The sequence below is a fragment of the Anomaloglossus baeobatrachus genome, chromosome 1, assembly GCF_048569485.1.
Source record: "Anomaloglossus baeobatrachus isolate aAnoBae1 chromosome 1, aAnoBae1.hap1, whole genome shotgun sequence".
Taxonomy (NCBI): Eukaryota; Metazoa; Chordata; class Amphibia; order Anura; family Aromobatidae; genus Anomaloglossus; species Anomaloglossus baeobatrachus.
Window position 1 is genome coordinate 337893770 of NC_134353.1, and position 26093 is coordinate 337919862.

At 44.4% G+C, this 26093-nt stretch overlaps 1 protein-coding gene across 1 annotated transcript in view; it reads left to right on the plus strand.

Annotated features, from left to right (window-relative positions):
- The window catches only part of CHRNB3 (cholinergic receptor nicotinic beta 3 subunit), a 66452-nt gene that overhangs the window by 24154 nt on the left and 16205 nt on the right, over window positions 1-26093 (plus strand). The window contains exons 2-4 of the mRNA XM_075352261.1: window positions 1400-1551; window positions 17652-17696; window positions 19107-19216. Coding sequence (XP_075208376.1) covers window positions 1400-1551; window positions 17652-17696; window positions 19107-19216 — 307 coding nt within the window. The remainder of the gene's footprint in view (window positions 1-1399; window positions 1552-17651; window positions 17697-19106; window positions 19217-26093) is intronic.

Below are 26093 nucleotides of genomic sequence, written 5' to 3' on the forward strand. Positions count from 1 at the left end.
TTGTTGAGTAGAAGGCTATCAGCATAACACGTCTAAAACTGACAATCTTTTCCCACTCTTCCTTGCAGTAGTGCTCCAAATTAGTCAGATTGTGAGGTAATTTTCTGTCAGATTTTCAACTGATTTCAGGTCTGGGTCAATCAAAAGTTTTGATCTTCTTCAAAGAAGCAACACTTTTGTTCATTTGGATGTATGCATAAGTTTCATGTTGATCTGAAAGGTGAAATTCCTCTTCACCTTTTTAGCAGAGGCCTGAAAAGTTTTAATGCAAAATTGACTCATATTTTAACTGTTCATAATCTCCACCACCTTGACTAAAACCCCAGTTCCTGCTGTTGAAAAATAGCCCAAAAACATAATGCTACCTCAACCATGTTTCACTGTGGGTATGGTGTGGTTTTGATGATTTTCAGTGTTGCCTTTGAGTTAAACCTACATTTTGAAATTATGGGCAAAAAGTTTAAATTTGGTCTCATCAGGCCATAATATGTTTTCCCACAAAGTTTTGGCAGATTTGATGTAGGTTTTGGCAAAACATAACTGGGCTTGGATATTTTTCTTTATAAAAAAAAAAGGCATCTGTCTTGCCACCATACCCCAAAGACCAGACATAAGAACAATATGAGGCACTGTTGTTACATGCAGTACACAAGTAGTACTTGCCAGAAATACCTGCATCTCCTTTAACATTGCTGTACGTTTCCTAGGAGTCTCCTGGACCAATTTTCTTCCTACTCCTTTATCAATTTTTGAGAAAAATCCAATTCTAGGTAATGTCACTATTATGCTTTAAGACACTTCTTGATGACCATCTACACAGTGATCAATGGTATATGTAATGGATTAGAAATTGTTTTGTACTTTCCTGACTGGTAATTTTCATCAATGTTATCTCTTCGCCTTGTTGTAAGGTATTTACGGACTATGGTTGTTACTGTAAAATGTAGCTGAGAAGATGTTGGAAAAAATTCTACTAGAAAAGCTAACCTTTACGCAGGGTTAATCAGAATCACTATAAATGATGGCAGCTGTGTACTGACTACTATTAAACATGAGATTAAATGTGACCACATTATTTTATTTTAATTTTGTTATTTTTATTTTCCCCCTCAAAATGATTTTAATTTGTTTCTCAATTAATATGTACAGATTATGAGTGACATTAAAGGTAGAAAATGTTCTGAAATGATCCTTATCGGTATGATTTTTTTTATATATATATATATATATATATATATATATATATATATATGATAAAAACCTGGCATTAACAGAAGTGTTTAGACTTTTTATTTTCATTAAATGAAAATTCTTTTTGTCATATGGCTCCATAACCACAAGAGCATCTATAAAAAAAAACAACTATACAATGAATTTATGTGTTCTTCTTTGTGTTTAGTATTTTCCAGTATCCATCCACAGGCAGAAATAGAAGATGCTCTCCTTCGAAACCTTTTTATGGGTTACCAAAAATGGGTGCGGCCTGTGCAGAACCCTAATAAGACAATAAAAGTCAATTTTGGTCTGAAAATTTCACAGCTCGTGGATGTGGTAAGAAAGCATTATAAAAAAATTCTGCTCCATCCTTTTTTGTGATAAACTTATATTTTGTTGGTGCCCCTTCTTAAACACCCAAGGACCCCAAGTGCAGGAGGTGGCTATAAGGTTTTCTTGTTTTACTCAAGAGACTTGGGATTTTAATAATGGGGTTCTTCAAGTAGTGGACAATCCCTTTAAGGCCTCCGACACACATCCGTGCCGCCGCTACGTGTTTGGTACGTTTTTGCATGTACCGGCGGCACGGAGACACCAATGTTACCCTATGGTAACAGGTACACACATGTAAAAACCACACGGAACGTGTGTCCGTGTCGTTTGTACGTGCGTGCATTTTTTCACACGCTCAACATGTCCGTTTTTCTCTGGCATCACGCAGGCACGGACCCACTAAAGTCAATGGGTCCGTGTCTGCACATATGTGACACGTAGCCTGTCCGTGTGCTACCCGTACCATCCATGTGCGGTTTTTTTTTAATTCTGGTAGCGATGTCGGTCAATCTCCCTCTGTCGGTCGGTCGATATCTTTCTCCGTCAGATGGTCGCTCTGTCTGTCTGTCTCTCTCTCTCTGTCTGTCCCTCTCTCTGTCCGTCGGTCGGTCTCTCCCCCTCTCGCATACTCACCGAACCCCGATCACCAGCGCGGCGCTGCACAGCTGTTAAAAACCTCCGTCGGGTTTTAATATTTTGAAAATGCCGGCCGCTCATTATTCTATCCCATATTCACTGCTTTACCCGCCCACCGGTGCATAGTCAGACACGCCCCCACGCTGAGTGACAGGGGTGTTCCGCCCCGTGCAGCCGCTCGGGTCCGGACCTTCAGTGGGTAGCTCGAGGGTCTCCGGACCCGGGGGTCCTGCGGTCACTCCGACCAAAAAGGGGTTGGGGATGTAGGTGTACGGCCGGAGCCGTGTTTTAAGTTCATGACGCCACCCACGGGATGTGGTGAAGGTGGACACCACCGCTGTAGTTACGGGGCACCCCGGGGGAGATAGTATGCAGCAAGTTGTTAACCCCTCCATGTGCAGGGATGGTGGCCCTGGGACCTGTTGGGGGTGCTTTGGCGGTGCAGGGAGATGGGCGGCCGGAAGGCACTGGTGTACTCACTATTAGAATGAAACACTCGAGTCTCTGGTAAACCAAAGTGATAGTGGTCGTTGCCCGCAGCCAGCTGCAGTCGGGTTCCCCCACCCGGTTGGTGGTCTCTGCCTTTCTCCTTCACCTGTTTGAGATGTTGGACTACCTGCACTTGCAGCGTCAGGAGTCCGCTCCCTGGCTTGTGGATGTTGGAAGAGCCCGTTTGCCCACAGACGCTGGCCCGTGGGATCTCTGAGCCGTGGCGGTGGCTGCTTATCCCCCTCGTTGGGCTGTTGTCTTCTATGAGGGACTTTGGGTGGGAAAGGACCTAAAGTCCAGACCGCAATCAGTTAATTAACTCAGTCCAGTAGTTTGTAGACCTCATTTCAGGGTCTGAGTACCCCTTCTTGTGCTCCGGTTTCCGAGTCGGTTCCCCGGTTCGGTACCGGCGGGCCACTACCCTGTCCCGGTCCACCACGGTTCCACCGAGCCGTCTTCCCGGCTCCTGCAGACAGAGACCTCCATATGCCTCCTAGCCAAGGTACCAGGGCTCCTACCCTGGCACCTGTCAGTCTGTCACAGGCCTGTCCCACAGGCCTGACCTCCTCCACTCAACTCTCAAACTGATCTCCCTACTTTTCCCGCCTCAGGCTCTCTGAACTCCTCGGTGGGCATGGCCAACCACCTGGCTCCGCCCCCTGGTGTGTCCATTAAGCGCTGAGGGGGGTAACTAGGGTGTTATGTGGTTGGCTGGTGTTACCTAGTGAGGGGACTGGTATTATGCGGGACTCTATCTGTGACTACCTGGCTTGTCCAGGGCATCACAGATGTCTCACTGCAACCAATCACATATGCCAGTGGGCGTGTCTATATCAAGCGGTAAAATAAATAAATAAATAAATAAACAAAAATGACGTGCGGTCCCCCCAATTTTGATACCAGCCAGGGTAAAGCCACACGGCTTTAGTCTGGTATTCTCAGGATGGGGAGCTCCACGTTATGGGGATCCCCCCAGCCTAACAATATCAGCCAGCAGCCGCCCATAATTGCCGCATCCATTAGATGCGACAGTTCCAGGACTCTACCCAGATCATCCCGAATTGCCCTGGTGCGGTGGCAATCGAGGTAATAAGGGTTTAATTATGACATGCGTCTCCCCGAGATACCTTCCATGAGAAACCTGTAAGTTAAAGAAAATATACACCCTCATCCAAAAAATCCTTTATTTGGAAAAATACAAAAAAACTAACACCCTCTTTCACCACTTTATTAAGCCACAAATACCCCTCCAGGTCCGGCGTAATCCACGGAGGTCCCACGACGCTCTCAGCTCTGCTACAGGAAGGTGACAGGAGCAGCCACGTACCATGACCGCTCTCTGTCAGCTCCACGCAGCAACTGAGGTGAGCCGCGCAATCAGCGATGACGTCACTCAGGTTACTCGCAGCCACCGCTGGATCCTCCAACTGTGACAGCAAGTCGCCCAAGTGACTGAAGTGAGCTGAGCGATCTGCAATGAAGTCACAGGTGAGTTGCGGTCTCAGGTGGAGGACTCCAGCTAGCCGCGGGTAGCCTGAGTGACAGCAGCGATAATCATGCCGCTAACTTCAGTGACTCAGGGGATTAGCGGTCACTGGTGAATCCTTCACGGGTGACCGCTAATCAAGACGCCACACACAGACAGAGCTGTGGTATGACAATGAAGTCGGGTGAAGTTCATCCGAGTTCATTCTCATCGCGCGTCGCTGTCTGCTGTCAGCGGGTATGTAGCAACGACATTTTGCCTTACACACGGATTATTTGAAATGGACACCACACGGATATTACATGTACGTATCTCACGCATACACAGACATTCCACACGCACGCACGGCGAGCATACGACATCACACGGATGTCACACGTACTGGAGAAACGCCCATAAAAAACGGAACATGGACCCGAAAAACGGAACGTGAGACACGTACGTGTTTTTTGCGGAAGTATGGCAGAGGCCTAAAGGTGACTTGTCTAATCTTCTAAGAGCTATTTTTCAAAGAAGAATGGGCAAAAACTTCAGCACCTAGATTAGGGGTGCACAACATTTTGTTTGGTTCACATTGTCATACAGAACCATTTAGAATCACCGGAAAAAAATATAAAGGGATAGTTACATGAATCCATCATCAGAACCACTGTCAGTACTTTAATACATCACAAGAACCAAGTTTTGAGTATTCGAGGAGTTAGAGAGTTTCTGAACACACCCAAATTTACGCTGAGTTTTTGGAGCAGAAACTCAACCAAATCCTCGTCAATTTCAAAACTAAGTTTTAAGGATTTTTCAGTTTTAACATGAAGCAGATTATGGAATGCTACATGATAGAAACCACAATCAGTACATGAATGCAGCACCAGAACCACTGTCAGCACATAAATGCAGTGTGAGAACCACAGTCAATACATAATTTCAGCACCAGAACCACTATGAGTACATGAATGTAGGTGAACCTGCAACTTTTATGCTTGTTAGTGTGGACTTACTGTGCCAGAGCACCGGCTTATCCTGAAGGGGCGTAACTAAGCAACTGCCTCGTCATCACTAGAGCCTTTGATGGTAAAGATCGGCTTGTGCTGGAAGATAGCCACAAGGTGCTGCTCCAGGGAGTATCACGGCATTGTGGCAGCTAATCCCAGGCGTCAAGGATGCAGGGATGGACTCAGGCACAGACAGGACGGCTGGTGCAGGCTGGAAGGCTGATTCAGGCTGATGCATACTGGATGGCTGGTTCAGGCTAATACAGTAAGTACAGCAGGTACAGATGGTATAGTAGGTGTGGCAGGTGCAGCAGGTATGGCAGGTTCATCAGGCTTGGATGGTACAGTGAGTACAGGAGGTGCATCAGGTACCGTGGCTGGCACAGCAGGCATGGATTGTACAGCAGGTGCAGCAGGGAAAGCAGGTATGCAAGGACCAGCATGCATGGCTAGTACAGCAGGTGCTGCAGGTACGGCAGGGACAGTGGGCCCTGCTAGTGAGGCAGGTACAGCAGGTACTGATGGGTAGGGTAGGTTCAGGCAGGTACTAGAACATAGGAACAGGTTAGCAAGCACAGGTAACGGACACATGATGCAGGGAATGGGACCTGACATATAGCAGCATGTCCCTAGCAGTAAGACCATGTTGCTCAGGCACCTCACATAGGGGAGGATGCCTTAAGTACCTAGTGCCTTTCAACCATAGGCTGAGAGGCACATCCAGGTTAGGACACACTGCCCTTTTAAGATTAAGGATATGTGCACACGCTCGTTGAACACACTCCTGGGAGACCTGTGAGGCGTGCGCATACCCCGGGAGGTGGCAGGAGGGATGGAGGGAGATGCCACCACTGAGCAACTGGGAGGGTGAGTGTGGGGACACCAGTGACGACTTTACAGCAACTCCCAGTACATCCTTAACAATAGTAAGGAAATACTGGTAGTTGTTGTTACCAGCCATCATCAAACTGTAAAATAATCAGGAACCACAGTGCTGGTGAGATGTAGTTAGTATCACAAATAAACTTTAACATCCAGGTACTTTATAGATGACATCTCTATAACATTCACCCACATTGCCCTTCTCCGTAATGTCCCCCCACACAGTGTCCATCTCCATAATATTCCATCCACACTGCCCTTCTGAGTAATATACCCCCTACACTGCCCCTCTCTGTAATATTGCGCCACACACTGCTCCTCCCCATAATGGCCACCACACACAGGTTCTCTCTGTATTATTCCTTCATACTGCCTGTCTCAGGAAGATTACTCCCATACTTTCCTGCTCCATAGTATTCCCTCACACGCAGCCCCTCTGCATAATTTTCCCCACATGCAGCTCCTTTCTGTAATATTACCCAACACACTACCAATCTCCATAAAATTCCCCACACACTGCCACACTCCATAAAATCCCCCACACACAGTTTCTATCTATAATATCCCCATACACTGCTCCTATGAATTATGTCCCCCCACACATTGCATCTCTGCATACTGTACGTCCTTCATAATCCCTCCCACCCACGTTGCCCCATAAGGTACCCTCATAGTAACACCAACCCCCTACTCCTACAATAGTATGTTTAGTCTTCGTCGTCTCCTCCATGGAGACCTTACTGTTTCCAGCCACATGCTTGTCTCCTCTGGGCTGCAGCACTGACAACAGCAGCAGTGTGATCAGGTCACAGTGTAATGACCTCATCACTCTGCTGCGGTCGGGGAGAGGGCTGTGAGTGCTGCTCTGCTCTTCCCATCACCACAATGTTAGTGATCAACTGTATTCACGTCTGAAAGACACAAATACAGTTGAATACAAGGAAATGAGAACAGGAGGCTCCCAGTTCTCCACGGACCGCACAACATCCTTCAGCAGGCTGCATGTTGTGTCGGCCTAATGTAGATGTTCAAAGCTGGTATAGAGACATACCCTAAAATACTTGCAGCAGTAATTACAGTGAAAGGTAATAACAATGCAATAACAGACGATCAAAACATTGTATCTATTAAAAATGGTCTAATTAAAAAAAGCCAGCTCAAAACTCCAATAAAAAGCTGTCGTTGATCCCCAAATCTCGAAAAATGAGAACACTACGGGTATCAAAAAATGGCGACAAAAGCGCTATTCTTTTTTTTGCCAAATTTTTGAATTTTTTTCACCACTTAAATATAAAAACAACCATACATGTTTAATATCTACGAACTCGTACTGACCTAGGAAATCATACTAGCAGGTCAGCTTTACCATGTAGTAAACATAATAAAAAAAAAACCCTAAAAACAATTGTGGAAGTGCACGGTTTTTGCAATTTCACTGCACTTGGAATTTTTTCCCATTTTCAAGTAAAATATATATGACAGAATGAATTATGTGACACCCTCACCAATCTGTACTCATAAATAGATAACAAGAACATAGCAAATCATAAACTTTATGTGAGAAGAAAATGCAATTTCTCAAAATAACATCACATTCATCTTATCTGCCTCAATTTTGCAATCTGCCAAATCTGTTCCAAAACACACACAATCCTCCAAGATGTTATTGCTTGGGAGTGATATTGGATTTGAGTGGAAAAATATCTTAAAAGGTCTTAGTGAAATATCAGGAGATGTTTATTGAAACAAGTACTCTTATTAAGACACTATGTAGAGACATTAGATCACTGAATGGTGAGTTGGGTACAACTGGGCAGTGGATATACAAGCTGTGCAGCATCTTTACGAACAGGTAAGCCTCTGAAAAGATTTGGACAAAGAAAGTTTTGTCTCTTTCATGCAAGGTCATCATTAGCTCCATACTTTGCTACTGGAAGGGAACGTCTCATGTATAGTTCATGTAGCTTTCCCTCTCAACTTTTATGAGTGAGATGTTTGCAGTAAGTTGGTGGATTGTTGGTATTTTATATCCATGACTTGCCTGTTTTGTCCACCCTTGGGCTTACTTCGGTCCTCACTCTTATCCTACTTCCTTGCAACCAACCTTCATCCTCTGGCTTTGCCTGGGAGGTGATGGGTTTACCTGATGGCTGTCCAGGTTGACGTATGTACCAAATGGATCATCTCATGTTAGACTGTTCCCACTTTGTGACCTGTGGAACAGGAAGGCATGTATATAGGAGGTTATACAGAACCTATCATGCATGCATCAAATTTATGTTAAACAAAGCCCCTACTGCCCCATTCTGCTTTTCCTGGGACAATCCTGAAGGGCCTGCCTCCTCTGGGCTTACCTGGGCGAAGCTTGCTTAGTATGATGGCTCTCCACATCTTGCTAAGCGGAGAGTCTTGTGTGGGACTGTTCTTAATGTGGCCTGTATTACAGGAAGGCATGTACAATGCAGGTTACACGTGGCCTATCATGCCATATGTGTCGCCCAAGGGATACCAATCCTTCTACAGGGACGCCACAGACTCTTCTTCTCATATGGCAAACAGGTATGTCAGATTTTGTATGTGTCGTGACGCCACTCACGGCTTGCGGTCAGGGACATGGATGACCACCGCTGCAGATTTTATGAGCATCTGGGGCTGATGGGGTCTGCAGTCAGATGGTGTGGCCTCCCATGAGTGTGGCAGGCCCCAGGGGCTCAGGTGTGTAGAACAACGGGTCCCAGAATAACTCAGGCAGAGTCCAAAAGTCTTTCAACTGCTTTTTACTCACTTCAGTTGTATTTGTGAGGTAACCCGGGCGATGCTGCGATAAACCAGGTAAGAACCAGGAGCTCCTTCAGGCCGGTATGAGGGTAACAGGTTAGCTCGCCTTTCTAGCACTTCTATGTTCGGATAACCCCTGACTTGAAGTACCGTGGGGTCTATCCAGCGAGTCGCAACTGCCTTTTCTCTCTTTTTGGACCGTTTGCCGGCAGCGTGGACCAGGTGACATGGTGTCTGGCTCTGTCTCCTTATGGGTCCTTGCATTGCTGATGAGGCTCGGACTCTGTGTGGTTGGTGAGGTACCTGTAGTTTCCCTCATCGGCAGGTTTAGTCTACTCAAGGGACCTGTACCCCGTATATGCCTAGTCACCGGCAGTCCCCGTACTCCACCGACTCTCTCTGTCTTTCTGACTGACTGAACACGTGACCATTCTCTGCCGCCAACTGTCACTACACCGCGCAGGGTCTGACTAGTGGCCGCGCGCGTATCCCTTAGCAACTGCCTCGCACCACTACCAGACTGGCTCGCTCCACTCCTTTCCTGACAGCCTCTGCACTTTAGCTCCCAGTCCCTCCGCTCCACCTCTTGAAAAGATTTGAAAGCTAGCCCTCTCCAGAGACTACCCAAGGGTCCCCTCTAAAGGTGTCGGAGACCTGGTTTCTATGTGTCTGTGCGTACACACCTCGTTCTGGCCCTTAGGATTACCTGGAAGTACTGTCCCAGCATGGGTGCAGTACTCAGTGGTGCCTGACCAGGTCAGGGGAGCCACATTCCCCCTTGGTTATCAACAGCACGTCCTCAGGCTGCAAAGATAAGGAAAACATAAATACAAATTTTCCCACACAGGGGAGATATTTACATAAAAACATACCAGGTATTATACCACCACCACCCACCACCCACGAGTCTTTAACCCAAAACCCATATACGGAGTGATCCCCAGTCCTTTTGGTGACCTGGTCTCGGCCTGGTCTGCCGCAGACCATTCCGGCGACAGTTCTCTTTGTCCTGGTGGCGTAAAGTAGGCCCCATAAACAGGCGTACCTGCTTCGTTGTGTTGGAGAGCAGGCCCCATAAACAGGTGTGCCCCCTTGGTGGCGCAGAGCCATGCCCCTCAACAGGCAGACTCTGGGGTTGGTACCACTGAGGTAACTATATACACTGCAAGATTTTTATGGTTATAGCCAGTTCATAACCTATGGTCCATATAAAGTGCACAAAACCGGGTGCTAAAATATTTGTAAAGTTCACGCAAAAGTCCTTGCGGACACATTTTCTTAAATGTTACTTAAACTGGTCATAAAAACATTTTTAAACTAAACTTTCTTTATTAACTAAACTATTCTCTGCGGGCTGGCCTCCGGCAGCGACATCACCTGGTTATCAGCGAGCCACCAGGTAATGTGAGCGCTGGGACTTGTTGCGACCTGGTCAAGTCGGGTCAGCGATATGGTGTCGGTTGCTACTGGCGACAGGACCTGTTCTCCATCCCTGGCGGAGGGTGCTGCGACCTCTTCTGGTCGATGGGGAAACATCAGCGGTTGGGTAGGCTGTAGGACCTGTTCTCCCTCCCTGGCGGAGGGTGCTGTGACCTCTTCCGGACGGTGAGGGAACAGCAGCGCGGCCTTGACTTTCTCATGGCCTCCCTCTCTAACAGAGGGTGCTGCAACCTCCTCTAGTTGGGTGAGTGGCAGCTCTGGGGTCGAGCCTTCGACAGCTGGAAAGGACTGTAACAAAATTTCAGGATCCCTCTCCAGCGGAGAGGGTGCTGCGACCGCTTCAGGTCGGGACGGCAGCTTGCTGACCAGGTATCTAGCAATCAGGTGAGCCGAGGACAGAGCATCCAGTTCTCTCTCCAGCAGAGAGAGTGCTGCGACTGCTTCAGGTCGGGACGCAGGAACTGATTCCTCAGTCAGCGACTGGGGCGCTGTGACCGTCTCATGTCTGGGGGCAGGAACTGGATCCCTAGTCAGAGACTGGGGCGATGTGACCGTCTCTGGTCTGGGGGAAGGAACTGGATCCCCAGTCAGCGACTGGGGCGCTGTGACCATCTCTGGTTTCGCCAACGGAACAGGAGGCATTGTGGCCTGGTCTGGTCTGGCCGCGGGCGTTGCGCTGGCTTCCGATGGCAGCGCCAGTGGGATCAGCACACCAGGTAGGGCAGGGGTAGTTTTGGACTCACCCGGGGTCGTGCTGGAGACATCCAGTGGCGGGGTCGCTGTCGCTGATGGTGGCTTGGGCTGAGCATGGGCGGTGCCTCCAGGCAGGCCCCTCTGCACGGACATCCGCAGGTTTCGGATCGCCATTAGCATTCTGTGCCTCCAGGCGGCCACCTCCTGCCTCCGCTGCTCCTCCATACGATCAGCAATTCTATTGACCTCTGCCTCCAGCTCTTCTGCTGACATGGGCATTGACCAGCCCTGCTCCTTCTGACCACTCTCTGCTGATGCCATCCTGCTCCTTCCCTAGTTCATCAGGTTGTGTCTCTATTTCCGTTTCTCCTCCCACAGGGCTAGGGCCGTCCCAACAGTCCGGGGACAGATCAATCCTCCCATTTCCTCTTCTCATGGGGTCAGAGCGCTCTCTCCATTCTGGGACTGTCACTCCTCTCCGTGGGCAGCTACTTCTCCTGCGCGAGGTGCAGCTTGTTGATAACGCATTTTCAGCGGTGGCACAAAATGGCGGCGGTTCAAATTTTTCAGTCAGACCGCTGAGGCACACAGTCACCCGTCTGAACGGGTCTAGTCCTGGATCCTGTTCGTGACGCCAAAAAGAGAAAATGTGTTGCCCAAGGAATACCGATCCAGCTTCAGAGACGCCACAGAGTCTTCTTCTCATATGGCAAACAGGTATGTCCATGGAACCAATAGCTCCTTAGTGTGTTGTATGTGAGCTTGGGCATAGGACCTCTGACCTCTGATGTGATACCGGAGTCCCCTGATGAGTCTAAACAGATGAAACGCGTCGGGATGAGGGCCAGTAACATTATAGGGTCACTAAGAGAGGGTTAGATGTGGTCTGCCCTTGCTAGGGCAGAAGCTATTGGGGTAACAGGTACTAAGAGTTTCCCTAGGGATATGATAGGGTCAGTTTGAAGCTGTGGCTACAAGGACCCATGCAGAGGAAACCTAGTACACCCCAAGCTGCAAGAAATGGGTGAGATCATTGACAACTCATTTTAATACTTGATATAGGTGGATTCCTCCTTGAGGACCACTATAAACCTTTGGGTTGATTATATTGAGTTATTTATGATAATTTTTTCTGTACTCATATATTGGACCACTGTCCTCTGTGAGCGAAATTATCTGCTCAAAACATTTTTTGTTATGTATGTTATGTTTTTCTGTTAATTTTGTTATATGTTTATTGGCTCCCTGGATATACAAAATTGGGCTGAAACTGTCAGCAATCCTAGGAGCTTGTGGGTTACATTATTACCGTATCTAGGCTTTTAATACAATATAGGATTAAAAGTTATATTTTAGCCTCTTAAAATTGCCTTTTCTACAATCTTACTTAAGTGGCCTCCCTCTGAATTGAGGATTGCTGTGTGAACAGTAGTTTATAGAGTTTCAATAAATTACTCTGTTTGACCAAGAAGCAATGTGCTTGTGTGGCTATGAGAATGCTACCAGCTGCTAAAAGCGAGTGAATGCCTACCGTACATATAGTTTATACCATACACACAATCTTTGCTATGTACAATCTATGTATATTCTTTGGCAGCCATAACAAACACCATGTTTGGAAACCAAAACGCACTGCATAGCATTCCAAAAAGACCATATCAATAGTAAAGTTTGGATGTGGGAATATTATGGTGTGGGGCTGTTTTTCAGCATATGGCATTGGCAAACATCATATGACTGAAGAACGGGAGAATGGTCAAATGTACTAAGACATTCCTGACAAAAAAATCTGCTGCCATTTACCAGGATGATGAAGATGAAAGGAGGGTGGACATTTCAGCAAGATAATGATCCAAAACACACAGCCACTGAAACTCTCAATTATTTTCAGAGAAAGAAAATAAACCCGCTAGAATTGCCCAGCCAATCATCTGACCCAAATCCAATATAAAATTTATGGGATGTACTAAAGCTCAGAGTTCATTAAAGGAGCCCATGAAACCTTTAGGATTTGAAGAGTGTTTATGTGGAAGTATAGGTCAGACTCACACCTGAGCAATCCATGCGACTAGTTTCTCCATACATTAGGCATCTTGAAGCTGTATTCACCTACAAAGGCTTTTGTACTAAATATTAAATACATTTCAGTAAGTTTGTTCAATACTTTTTCCCTGTGTCATTTCTCGTTATTACACATCACTAAATGTATGGACATTGATGGTTTGAGTTTTTTGCCTGTGTGGATTGGATGGGTTGTTACTGACATCTGGTGAGAAATTCATGTCAATAGCACCTTTAGAAATATATTTACACAGAAAATTGGTGACATGTTCAATACTTATTTCACCCGCTGTATACACAGGGACAGTATAAAGAGGTTTCTCTTGGCAAATGCTCTGTGTGCCACCCCTAACACAACCCCTGGATTAGCTGCTTATTTTGCATTTTTCACTGTAAATTATGATTGTTTCATTGATAATGAACTTTATAAAATACTGGATTATAAAAACATACTACAAAATAAAACCTATTAAAAGAAATAAAATGGAAAAAAACAAAACAGATTGGATTGCATTGTACATAAATACCTTTTAGTAGTTAGCATGTGACTAGAGTATTGTATCATGGAAGGTTAGTATTTTCCTTTAAGTAGGAAATTCAACTTAGTTCTTCTGGGGTGATATTGCTAGACACAGGGCAAAGGAAGAATAGATGAACCACTTCAATATATTGAGGTGAAAAGATTGTATTACCTGGAGTATACTGACAAAATAGCAGTTCAAAGTTATTACTACATGTGCGTCATTCCCGTGCCACGAAGACCGATTCAATATAGAAAATTCTATCTGTGTTAATAGAAGCAAGATATACAGTATTATAGGAAATGTATGTAGCAAAACCAAACATTCTTCCTCCAGAGGATCAGGGTTAGAATGATTTTGCCCAGTTTATACTTTGTGGTTATTTTGAAAATCTGAGAGTTTGTGCCAGTTATTTTCATTTTGGAGAGTTCACTATAAATGCTGTGTTAATAGTAATACCAAAGTCAAAGATAAAAGTTACTTATCATCATCATCCCAGCACTTTACCCAGCTCTTCTCAATTGCCCTGCTGCAGTGGCAATCTGCGTAATAAGGGGTTAATCACAGTTCACAGCTGACACTTAACCCTAGATTAGTTGTTGGGGGCACCTATGAGACCCCCCCATTACTAATCTGTTAGTGAAAGTACAGTTAGGTCCAGAAATATTTGGACAGTGACACAAGTTTTGTTATTTTAGCTGTTTACAAAAACATGTTCAGAAATACAATTATATATATATAATATGGGCTGAAAGTGCACACTCCCAGCTGCAATATGAAAGTTTTCACATCCAAATCGGAGAAAGGGTTTAGGAATCATAGCTCTGTAATGCATAGCCTCCTCTTTTTCAAGGGACCAAAAGTAATTGGACAAGGGACTCTAAGGGCTGCAATTAACTCTGAAGGCGTCTCCCTCGTTAACCTGTAATCAATAAAGTAGTTAAAAGATCTGGGGTTGATTACAGGTGTGTGGTTTTGCATTTGGAAGCTGTTGCTGTGACCAGACAACATGCGGTCTAAGGAACTCTCAATTGAGGTGAAGCAGAACATCCTGAGGCTGAAGAAAAAAAGAAAAAATCCATCAGAGAGATAGCAGACATGCTTGGAGTAGCAAAATCAACAGTCGGGTACATTCTGAGAAAAAAGGAATTGACTGGTGAGCTTGGGAACTCAAAAAGGCCTGGGCGTCCACGGATGACAACAGTGGTGGATGATCGCCGCATACTTTCTTTGGTGAACAAGAACCCGTTCACAACATCAACTGAAGTCCAGAACACTCTCAGTGAAGTAGGTGTATCTGTCTCTAAGTCAACAGTAAAGAGAAGACTCCATGAAAGTAAATACAAAGGGTTCACATCTAGATGCAAACCATTCATCAATTCCAAAAATAGACAGGCCAGAGTTAAATTTGCTGAAAAACACCTCATGAAGCCAGCTCAGTTCTGGAAAAGTATTCTATGGACAGATGAGACAAAGATCAACCTGTACCAGAATGATGGGAAGAAAAAAGTTTCGAGAAGAAAGGGAACGGCACATGATCCAAGGCACACCACATCCTCTGTAAAACATGGTGGAGGCAACGTGATGGCATGGGCATGCATGGCTTTCAATGGCACTGGGTCACTTGTGTTTATTGATGACATAACAGCAGACAAGAGTAGCCGGATGAATTCTGAAGTGTACCGGGATATACTTTCAGCCCAGATTCAGCCAAATGCCGCAAAGTTGATCGGACGGCGCTTCATAGTACAGATGGACAATGACCCCAAGCATACAGCCAAAGCTACCCAGGAGTTCATGAGTGCAAAAAAGTGGAACATTCTGCAATGGCCAAGTCAATCACCAGATCTTAACCCAATTGAGCATGCATTTCACTTGCTCAAATCCAGACTTAAGACAGAAAGACCCACAAACAAGCAAGACCTGAAGGCTGCGGCTGTAAAGGCCTGGCAAAGCATTAAGAAGGAGGAAACCCAGCGTTTGGTGATGTCCATGGGTTCCAGACTTAAGGCAGTGATTGCCTCCAATGGATTCGCAACAAAATATTGAAAATAAAAATATTTTGTTTGGGTTTGGTTTATTTGTCCAATTACGTTTGACCTCCTAAAATGTGGAGTGTTTGTAAAGAAATGTGTACAATTCCTACAATTTCTATCAGATATTTTTGTTCAAACCTTCAAATTAAATGTTACAATCTGCACTTGAATTCTGTTGTAGAGGTTTCATTTCAATGTGGTGGCATGCAGAGCCCAACTCGTGAAAATTGTGTCACTGTCCAAATATTTCTGGACCTAACTGTAAATGAACACAATCACCAGAAAAATCCTTTATTTAAATTTAAAGACAAAAAAGCACTCTCTTTCACTCCTTTATTAACTCCCAAAACACCCCTGCATAACCCACATCAGGTCCCACGACGATTCCAGCTCTGTTACATTACTGAAGGCACAGCGCGCGATCATGGAACATGACTTCTCACTGCAATTACAGGCAGAGACTGAGCAGCATTCAGCAGTAACATCACTCAAGTAAGTTGCGGTCACAGTTGGAGGTTCCTAAGTTCTTCCACCTGTGACCGCAGGTAACCTGTCCTCTGGTGACTTTATTAAACTCACTGATTTCACGTGAGGTGGGGTCATCGAGTTCACTGACGTCCCCTGAGGTCAGATTACCAACGCTCGTAGGTGGAGGACCATGGGAACCGCTGTGACCACAATTTATCGGTGAGTGACGTCACCACTGATTATTACTCAGTCTCTAACTGAAGTCCGCAGCAGGCGGTCATGTATCATGAGTGCGCACTGTGCCTTCAGTAATGTAGCAGAGCTGGAATCATTGTGGGACCTCTTGTGGACTACATCAGACCTGAAGGGGTGTTTTGGGGGTTAATAAAGTGGTGAAAGAGGGTGATTTTTTGTCTTTCAAATAAAGGATTTTTTTAGTGTTTGTGTTTATTTACTTTCACTTACAGATTAGTAATAGGAGGGTCTCATAGACACCTCCCATTACTAATATAGTGCTTAGTAGCAGCTGTGGGCTGTTATTAACCTATTCTTACCCCAATTGTCACCACACCAGGGCAATCGGGAAGAGCCGGGATTTTCGCATCTAATGGATGTGGCAATCTTGGGCGGCTGGTATTTTTAGGCTGGTGGGGCCCAATAACTATTGGTCTCCCCAGTCTAACAATACCAGCCCCCACCTGTTGGGCTTTATCATGGCTGGGCGTCAAAATTGTAGGACCACATGCTTTTTTATAAAAAAATAATTCCTTCTACAGCCAAGATAAACGCATGGCTGGGTCTGCAGCCTGTGGCCGTATGTTTTATCTGTGCTGGGTACCATAATACAGGGGACCCTACAACTATTTTTCTATTCATTTATTTATTATTACTGTACCATAGTGACCTGAAGACAGGGTATGTGATTGATTGCAGTCAGATGCTGTCACACAGCGTGGGGGACGTCTTACTGCAACCAATCACAGGCGCCAGTGGGTGGGGAAAGCAGTGCATATGCAATGAAGGTAAATGAGTAGCCCCGGAAATAAATGGGTGGCCTGGAAGCAGTTAGAGCTGCGCCCCAAACCTCTTTAAGTACAGCCTGCTTGCTCCTATTCCCCCATCGCTTCTACCACCATTTTTAGCTACCGGACCCTGGTCCCCTGAAACATGTATGGATACCAGCGTCCGGCCAGATATCCGGGACCAATCCCGGACTTTTTTTTTTTTCAATCCGATTAGACCTGCCAGTTCCGGTTATCTGCGAGTCCGCACATCACTAGTCCTGAATCCATTTTTGATGCATGTGTCAGTTTTTACAAAAACACTCAACGTGTCCTCAAGAATAAAATGCGTGTTATACATTTCAAACATGAACCACAGATCAGTTTACGCTGAGTAAAATCCAAAGCACAGCAAACCTGAATTTTTTATAAATCCCATCCACCTTACTGGAACTGTAAGACGCTACGTTTAAGGAGAAACAAAAATACGCAGCATCAAAATTCACCAAGAACTCATTAATGAACTTAACCTTAGTTTACAAGCTATGGCAAACATTTAGTATACCTTATGAATCACTGTTTGATCCATTAAAACTGATTTTTATTCATGTTTCTGGCAGGACGAAAAAAAGCAACTGATGACTACAAATGTGTGGCTGAGACAGGTAAAGGAAACATGCCTTTGTATATAGCTCATAGCCAAATTTATTAAAACTATCACATTTCGTGGCAGTGACAACAATGTCACTAAACACTAAAATTTCACATAAACCACATAGTAACGTATAAAATTGATTTTGTGATCAGCCAACAGACCTAATTCTAATGTAGCTGAACGCATCTGTTGTGTTATGGATCCGGCAGTGTCCATGCAAAGATAGATTCTGTGATTGGGCGTTGATCCAGGGAACTAGTCTGATTTACGTATGTGGAGTTGGGAAGGAATTTTTTCCCCTAATATGGAGCTTACTGTCTGTCGCATGGGGTTTTGGACTTCCTCTGGATCAACATGTTAGGTTAGGTCATAGGTTGAACTCGATTAACTTTAGTCTACCTTCAACCTCAAACACTCTGAAACTATGGGAAGAAAAATCTAAATATTTTCCATTTATACAGTATAGCACTACACGATCTCTAATTTGAGCAGATCCCTCAGTAGACAAACCCTAAGCCATAACCCCTGTGCAAACTGAACCTCAAACTTTAAAGTGAACCTAGCCTTACGTAACTTATTTCCTTCAATAAATTAAATGACTATTTTAAAAACTGAATTTTACATTTACAGAGATTATTGTTCTCTGGTATTCATTTTTTTGAATATCTGAAATAAAGGGGCAAATATTTTTTTACAGAATACTACTTGTCGGCATTTAATGTGCAGATCACTGCTGATTTTCAAGGAACTTTCCACTTTTGAAAAGTGGACCTCAACTGATCAGACAAAATAAAACAAAAGTGTACTCTCTCTCCTTGGGTCTAGTTCTAGGCTGTCTGTCTGTGCTCCTGTGTCTGAGCTTTGGCTGCAGCGGTGATGTCATGAGTACAGTGCACTTCATTGCTGCAGCCAAATATTGAGATTGACAGATTATGCTGTGAACAACTGCAAAGCCATTGAGCTCAGTGATTGGCTGCAGCGGTGATGTGGGCTGAAGTTATGACATCACTACTGTAGCCAAAACAGACAAATTAGCGACAGAGGTGAGCTAGCGCTGGACCCGGGCACGGTGAATACAATATCCATTTTTCCCTACTATCTGATCATATGGGGTCAAGTTTTCCAAAAGTGGAAAGCCCCTTTAAAAATATGCCAGAAATTTTAAAGAATTAGATAACCCCTTTAAAGCCTAAAAATTAACACTAAGTAAACAGGGAACTGATACAAATGACTGGATTTACCAATCAGATTCCAGATGTTACTTACCCTCTGGAGATTAGATCTAATAAGCAACATTTCTTTCAGTTTACAAACACATTATTATTAGATGAATATTCTGCTTATTTGGCTGTTGTGTGAATGATAATATTACTATTCTGTGCTGTGTTGCTCACAATTATTACTTTTGTCTTTGCCATAGGAATGGATGGATTTAAAATTGCGATGGAATCCTAAAGACTATGGTGGAATTAATTACATCCGAGTACCTTCAGAATCGTTGTGGCTTCCTGATATTGTCCTTTTTGAAAAGTAAGAATATACATCAAAATATAATGTCTTATTTAAGGATACATCGACAGGACAAGTGGCTCAATATCTCTTGATTTTACTAGTGTCACATGTTCTCTACTAAGCAAGGGCAGACATCTCAGAGGAGCATAATAGGTAAGGGCAGGGCGTGACAATTGGCAGAGGCATAACAATCGCGTTTGTGTGGGAGGAAGTCCTGCCAACCCTATGTCAGCTCGATGTGTGTTTAAGGACACACATTCAGCTGAAATGCATTGTGACGCAGAGACCTGCTGGGTCCCTACACCGCAACACATGCCACTGGCCAATCAGAGGCCTGCAGCTGACATCAACATGCCAGTCACAGGCACATAGCAGTGATGTGAACCATAGCAGGCATACAGAAGAGGATGCCATGTGTTGTGGGATCGAAGTAAGGTGAGAAGTAAGTTATTATAGTTTATGCGTTAGAGAACTGGAGACATATATACCAGGAACTTGCCCAGGGAGGGGGGCATATGTACCAGAATGGGGGACATACAGTGCCTTGCGAAAGTATTCGTCCCCTTTGCATTTTTCAACCTTTATCCACACTTCAGGCTTCAAACATAAAGATAAAAAATGTTAATGTTATGGTGAAGAATCAACATGTGGGACACACAATTGTGAAGTTGAACAAAATTTATTGCTTATTTTAAACTTTTATAAAAAATAATAAACTGAAAATTGGGGCGTGCAATATCATTCGGCCCCTTTAAGTTAATACTTTGTAGCGCCACCTTTTGCTGCGATTACAGCTGCAATCACTTGGGGTATGTGTCTATCAATTTTGCACATCGAGAGACTGAAATTCTTGCCCATTCTTCCTTTGCAAACAGCTCGAGCTGAGTGAGGTTGGTTGCAGAGCGTTTGTGAACAGCAGTTTTCAGCTCTTTCCACAGATTCTCGATTGGATTCAGGTCTGGACTTTAACTTGGCCATTCTAACACCTGGATACGTTTATTTGTGAACCATTCCATTGCACATTTTGCTTTATGTTTGGGATCATTGTCTTATTGAAAGACAAATCTCTGTCCCAGTCTCAGGTCTTTTGCAGACTCCAACAGGTTTTCTTCAAGAATGGTCCTGTATTTGGCTCCATCCATCTTCCCATCAATTTTAACCATCTTCTCTGTCCCTGCTGAAGAAAAGCAGTCGCAAACTATGATGCTGCCACCACCATGTTTGACAGTGGGGATGGTGTGTTCAGGGTGATGAGCGGTGTTGCTTTTACGCCAAACATATCATTTGGCATTGTGGGCAAAAAGTTCGATTTTGGTTTCATCTGACCAGAGCACCTTCTTCCCCATGTTTGGTGTGTCTCCCAGGTGGCTTGGGCCAAACTTTAAACAACACTTTTTATGGATATCTTTGAGAAATGGCTTTCTTCTTGCCACTCTTCCATAAAGGCCAGACTTGTGCTATGCACGACTGATTGTTGTCCTATGGACAGACTCTCCCACCTCAGCTGTAGATCTCTGCAGGTCATCCAGAGTGATCATGGGCATCTTGGCTGCATCTCTGATCAGTCTTCTCATTGTTTGAAATACATTTTTTGAGGGTCTTGGTAGATTTGCAGTGGTATGATACTCCTTCCATTTCAATATGATTGCTTGCACAGTGATCCTTGGGATTTTTAAAGTTTTGGAAATCCTTTTGTTACCAAATCCGGCTTTAAACTTCTCCACAACAGTATCACGGACCTGCCTGTTGTGTTCCTTGGTCTTCATGATGCTATCTGTGCTTTAAACAGAACACTGAGACTATCACAGAGCAGGTGCATTTATACGAAGACTTGATAACACACAGGTGGATTATATTTATCATCAGTCATTTAGGACAACATTGGATCATTCAGAGATCCTCAATGAACTTCTGGAGTGAGTTTGCTGCACTGAAAGTAAAGGGGCCGAATAATATTGCACGCCCCAATTTTCAGTTTATTCTTTTTTTACAAAAGTTTACAATAAGCAATACATTTCGTTCAACTTCACAATTGTGTCCCACTTCTTGTTGATTCTTCACCATAACATTAAAATTTTTATCTTTATGTTTGAAACCTGAAATGTGGGTTTAGGTTGAAAAATTCAAGGGGGCCGAATACTTTCGCAAGGCACTTTATATACAGGAAAAGGTCCAGGATAAGACACTTGACCAGGATCAATGGTGGTCTGAATGCGAGTATCCTACAAGATGAGTTACTTTGTACACTCGAGTACTATGAATATGAAAAGGATGACATAGTATTCCAGCAGGACAATGACCCTAAGCATATGCTGAGATTAGTGAAAAGATGGTTCAATGACAATGAAGTAGAATTGCTGAATTGGCCCAGTCTCCAGACCTCAATCCAATCAAACACTTGTGGGTAGAGTTGAAGAAAAAGCTGTAAACTTGCCCAAGTGAGTTGAACAATATGCACCAACATTGGGATCATGTAGAAGAGACCTGGGATCAGATCTCGGTTGAGACATTGTCACGCTATACTCTAAGATGTACAATAGCAGCACAGCGCAGTAATGTGGGTCTGAGAGGATTCCTGAAACTATCTGAGAAGGTATTTAGCTGGTAAACCACTAAGGGGCGTAAAAGTGGAGGAAATGTATGAGCAGGGAATTCCCTAGCAGAGGTAATACTAGCCAAGCCCACCAGATGGCAGTAGAATCGTCAGAAAGCCGTGTCACAACATGAGGTCTTGTAAGTACACAAGGGCAAAGTCTAAACGTAGTCAGAGGGAATCAAATAGTCAGTAGCCGGGAAATCAGAGCCTAGAAGCGAGGGGGAGTGGGAAGACAAGACAAAATAAAGGTAAACAGATAAGGAATGAACAGGGAGACAGCGGGAGAGACACTGATGGAAACAGACAACAGAGGAAGTTAACAGGTCAGGTGAACACGGAGGTCAGGAGGGGGCAGGGCAGACAACAGGTCACTCAAGAGCAGAACACAGCAGAGCCAGAAGTATCACTGGCGAAGTCCAATAGAAACAGTGCCCTAATAAAGCAGCCTGACCTCCAGAACGAGGCAGAAAGGATTAACCCCTAACGTGACTTGCATCAGAAACGAAACTAAAAAAAAGGCTCAGCTCCAGCTGAGCCAGGAGTCAATCATGACAGACATGCTTGTTGATTCTGATGGAGAAAATGTCCAGAAGGATTCAAGCAGTGCTTAAAGCAAAAGGTGGATTTACAAAATACTAACAAAATAATAAAAAATAAAATTTGGATTTTTAGGCGCAAAATATAACAATTCAGTGACATGGCAAGGATCTGCATAACTATTCATATGCTAAATAGTTGCAAGTCAAATTTATGTATATGATAGCCAAGATAATAGTCTATAAATGAAGGTAGGCTCATGCTCAAAGCTGTAGCAGTTGGTGAGATATGGAGCTGAAAGACAAAAGTTCAAAACATTGTTACCCTTTTGCTAATCAGGTGTCATATATCAGAGAGGGGGTCAGAATGGGTAACATAATCCAGGAAGGAACCCAAGATGGGAGACAGGATTGGGAACCAGGAAGGGGCTCAGGGCATTAGTATAGGATGTGGGACATTACTATATAATGGGGATGGCAGCACATATGTCTTAATAATAATTATAATCCTACAAGCCCCATACATCTGACAACGGGGGGGATGCAGATCCAAATCTTGCACCTATGCCATCAGACTCTAGTTCCACCATTGGGTAAAGGGGCCACTTCTACCTCCAAAGCAGGTGTAATTGTGTATTATGATGAGCTATTGTCCTTGCACAGAGATCTCTTCTGTCTGTGTTCACTCCTGCTACTAAGAATCTATGTTTCTCCCACTACAGCAGAACTGGTAATCATTATGAAGCTCAGGGATATAATGTATAATTATGAGATTTGGGGACAGTTAAAGGAAAATCAGGTTTTCTTCGAGAGTTCATTTGAAAAGTCACTCTTATGAGAACACTACTGGGCAGGGCTGTCGTTATGAGAACTACAATATCGCATTACTGCTCTATGGTTTATCTAGAGGGGCATAACGATCATGGTCACATGCAGCTGTAGTATATTGCTGCACAGAGACCTGCTAGGTCCCTTCACAGCAATGCAAGCTTCCGGTCAATCAGAAGGGAGCGGGGTCACATGGTAATGACATCAAGCTCTGCCCTTTGCTTACATACTGAAGTCAGCTGCCAACTTCAAAAGTGGACATCACGTGCCGGATGAGCAGAGGGAAGGTCAGTAGAATCATTTATTTACAAGTTAAAAAACAGAGCAGAACGGTGGTAATATACACTAGGATGGAGAATATATATACCATGATGAGCCCACGATGGGGGGCATATAGACCAGGATGGGGACCATGTATACCAGGATTAAACCAGGATGAATAACATATATACCTGGATGGGGGACATAGTACAGGATCGGGAACATTACTAAATAATCAAGGGGGAGGGGGGCAACTCATATGTCCTTATAGGATTTTCAACTACTACAAGGGCCCACATATCTGACCAACATGCGTCCAAATTTTTCACTGGGGCCCATTGGACTCTAGTTACTCCACTGTTCAGGTACCCTACATGTGACACTAGTTGCTCCCAGTTGTATATACTGTTCAGCTACTACAAACCTGGGAATAGTTTTACTGAAACTTCTGATTCAGCCATGACCAAAAGTGTTTGCACCCTTGAAATTGTTATAGAAATGAAGTATTTCTTCCAAAATATTATTACAATTACACATGTTTTGTTATATACTGCACATGTTTATTTCCTTTGTGTGCACTGGAACAACACAAAAAGACTAAGAAATAATTGGACATACTGTAAATTCACTCAAAACTCCAAAAATGGGCTGGACATAATTGGTTGCATGCCATTTGGAATAAATAACTGCAATAAATTGCTTCAAATTAACAATAACAAGCTTCTTACACCTCTCAACTGAAATTTGTGACCACTTTTCCTTTGCAAACTGCTCCAGGTCTCTCATATTTGAAGGGTGCCTTCTCGGCCAACAGCAATTTTTAGATCTCTTCACTGGGATTTAGATCTGGACTCACTGCTGCCACTTCAGAAACTCTTCAGCGCTTTATTTTCATCCATTTCTGGGGGATTCTAGAAGTATATTTGGGGTCATTGTCCAGCTGGAAGACTCATGACCAAGGATGCAAATCCAGCTTTCTGACACTGGGCACTACATTGCGACCCAGAATCCTCTGATCCGTCAGATTTCATGATGCCTTGCACACAGTCAAGGCACCCAGAGCTAGGTTCAGCAAAATATATTTGAACCTCCACCATATTTGACTGTAGGTACTTTTGTTTGTAGGCCTCATTCCATTTTCAGTAAACAGTAGATTGATGTGCTTTACCAAAAAAGCTCTACCTTGGTGTCATCTTGGCTTGCTCACGTACATTTTGACAAACTGCAGTCTAGCTTTTTTATGTCTCTGTGTGGGGTCCTCCTGCCATAGCATTTCATTTTGTTCAAATGTCAACAGATAGTTTGCACCCTGAGCTTGCAGGTCAGCTTGAATTTCTTTGCAACTTGATTGGGGCAATCTTTCATCAATGTTTTTCTGTCATCCACGTTCAGGGAGATTAGCTACAGTGCCATGGGTTGTAAACTTCTTGATTGTGATGTGCATCAAGATCTCTGAAGATGGACTTGTAACATTGAGATTGATGATATTTTTCAACAATTTTTGTTCTTAAGTCCTCAGACAGTTCTGTTCTCCTCTTTCTGTTCTCCATGCTTAGTGTAGCCCACACAGACATACAATGCAAAGATTGAGTGAACTTCTCCCTTTTTTTATCTGGTTTTGGGTCTGATACTCATATTGCCTTAATCTTGCCACAGGTGAGTTTGAATGATCATCCCATGCTTGAAACATTCTTGTCTTCAAGACAAAAATCACATTACCGTAATGTGATTTCTGTCCTGAAGGAGACTAATCTCCAAAATGCGTAGACAAAAAAAATCACTCCCTTTAACAAGATTTGGATTGTAATCCACATTTGCGGCTGCGCGGTGTTGGTTTAAGCCTTTCTTTGTCCTGCCTTTTATGGCAAGCATTTAGTAGCATGGGTCATGTTCACCCTTGGAAAATTGTTAGCTGTGAAATTCATTAAATCTGTAACCTGTATGAGGGCTCATGCGCACGTATTTGCAGAATATTCTGCAGCGATTTGACAGCACATGTGCAATTCAAATCGCTGCAGAAAGACTGCATAATTAATGCAGTTTTTTTGTTAAAAAAAGCTGATTTCATGCGATATGGCTGCTGCTCCCACCATAGACAGAGTGGGAGCTGCATCCATAGCGCACAGAATAATTGACATGCACGGATTTGGGTCAAAATTTTAGCACCCAAATCGCTGCGTTCATAAAAGCAATGTGCGCACGTCTCATGCACAATCTACAGAGATTGTGCAGGAAACACAGGACGCATGTGTGCCGCCCCCGTGCCAGCAGCCGGGCTGCTCGAATCCGGATCCGCGGTGGCTCGAGGGGTCTCCAGACCCGGGGGTCGTGAGGCCACTCAATGAAAGGGGGACTATGTACAGGGGGATTAGAAGTTCGTGACGCCACCCACGGTGCGTGGTAAGATGGTGTACCACTGCTGCTGTTGGTGGGGGAGCCCGGTGGCCGTGGTATAGCAGAAAGGTGTTTAACCCCTCCATGGGTAGCGGGTTGTGCCCCAGGGGCCCGGTGATGGTGGAGAAGGGGAGCTGTGGGCTGTAGGCCTGGGAGACAGGGAGCAGAGAAACTTACAGTGGTTATCGTGGTGCTGGATGTGGCTGTGCTGATTTGTGAGGTCAATGAATACACAGGCAGTGATTCAACCAAACGTCCTGCAGTACCGCTGCCGCTGTGG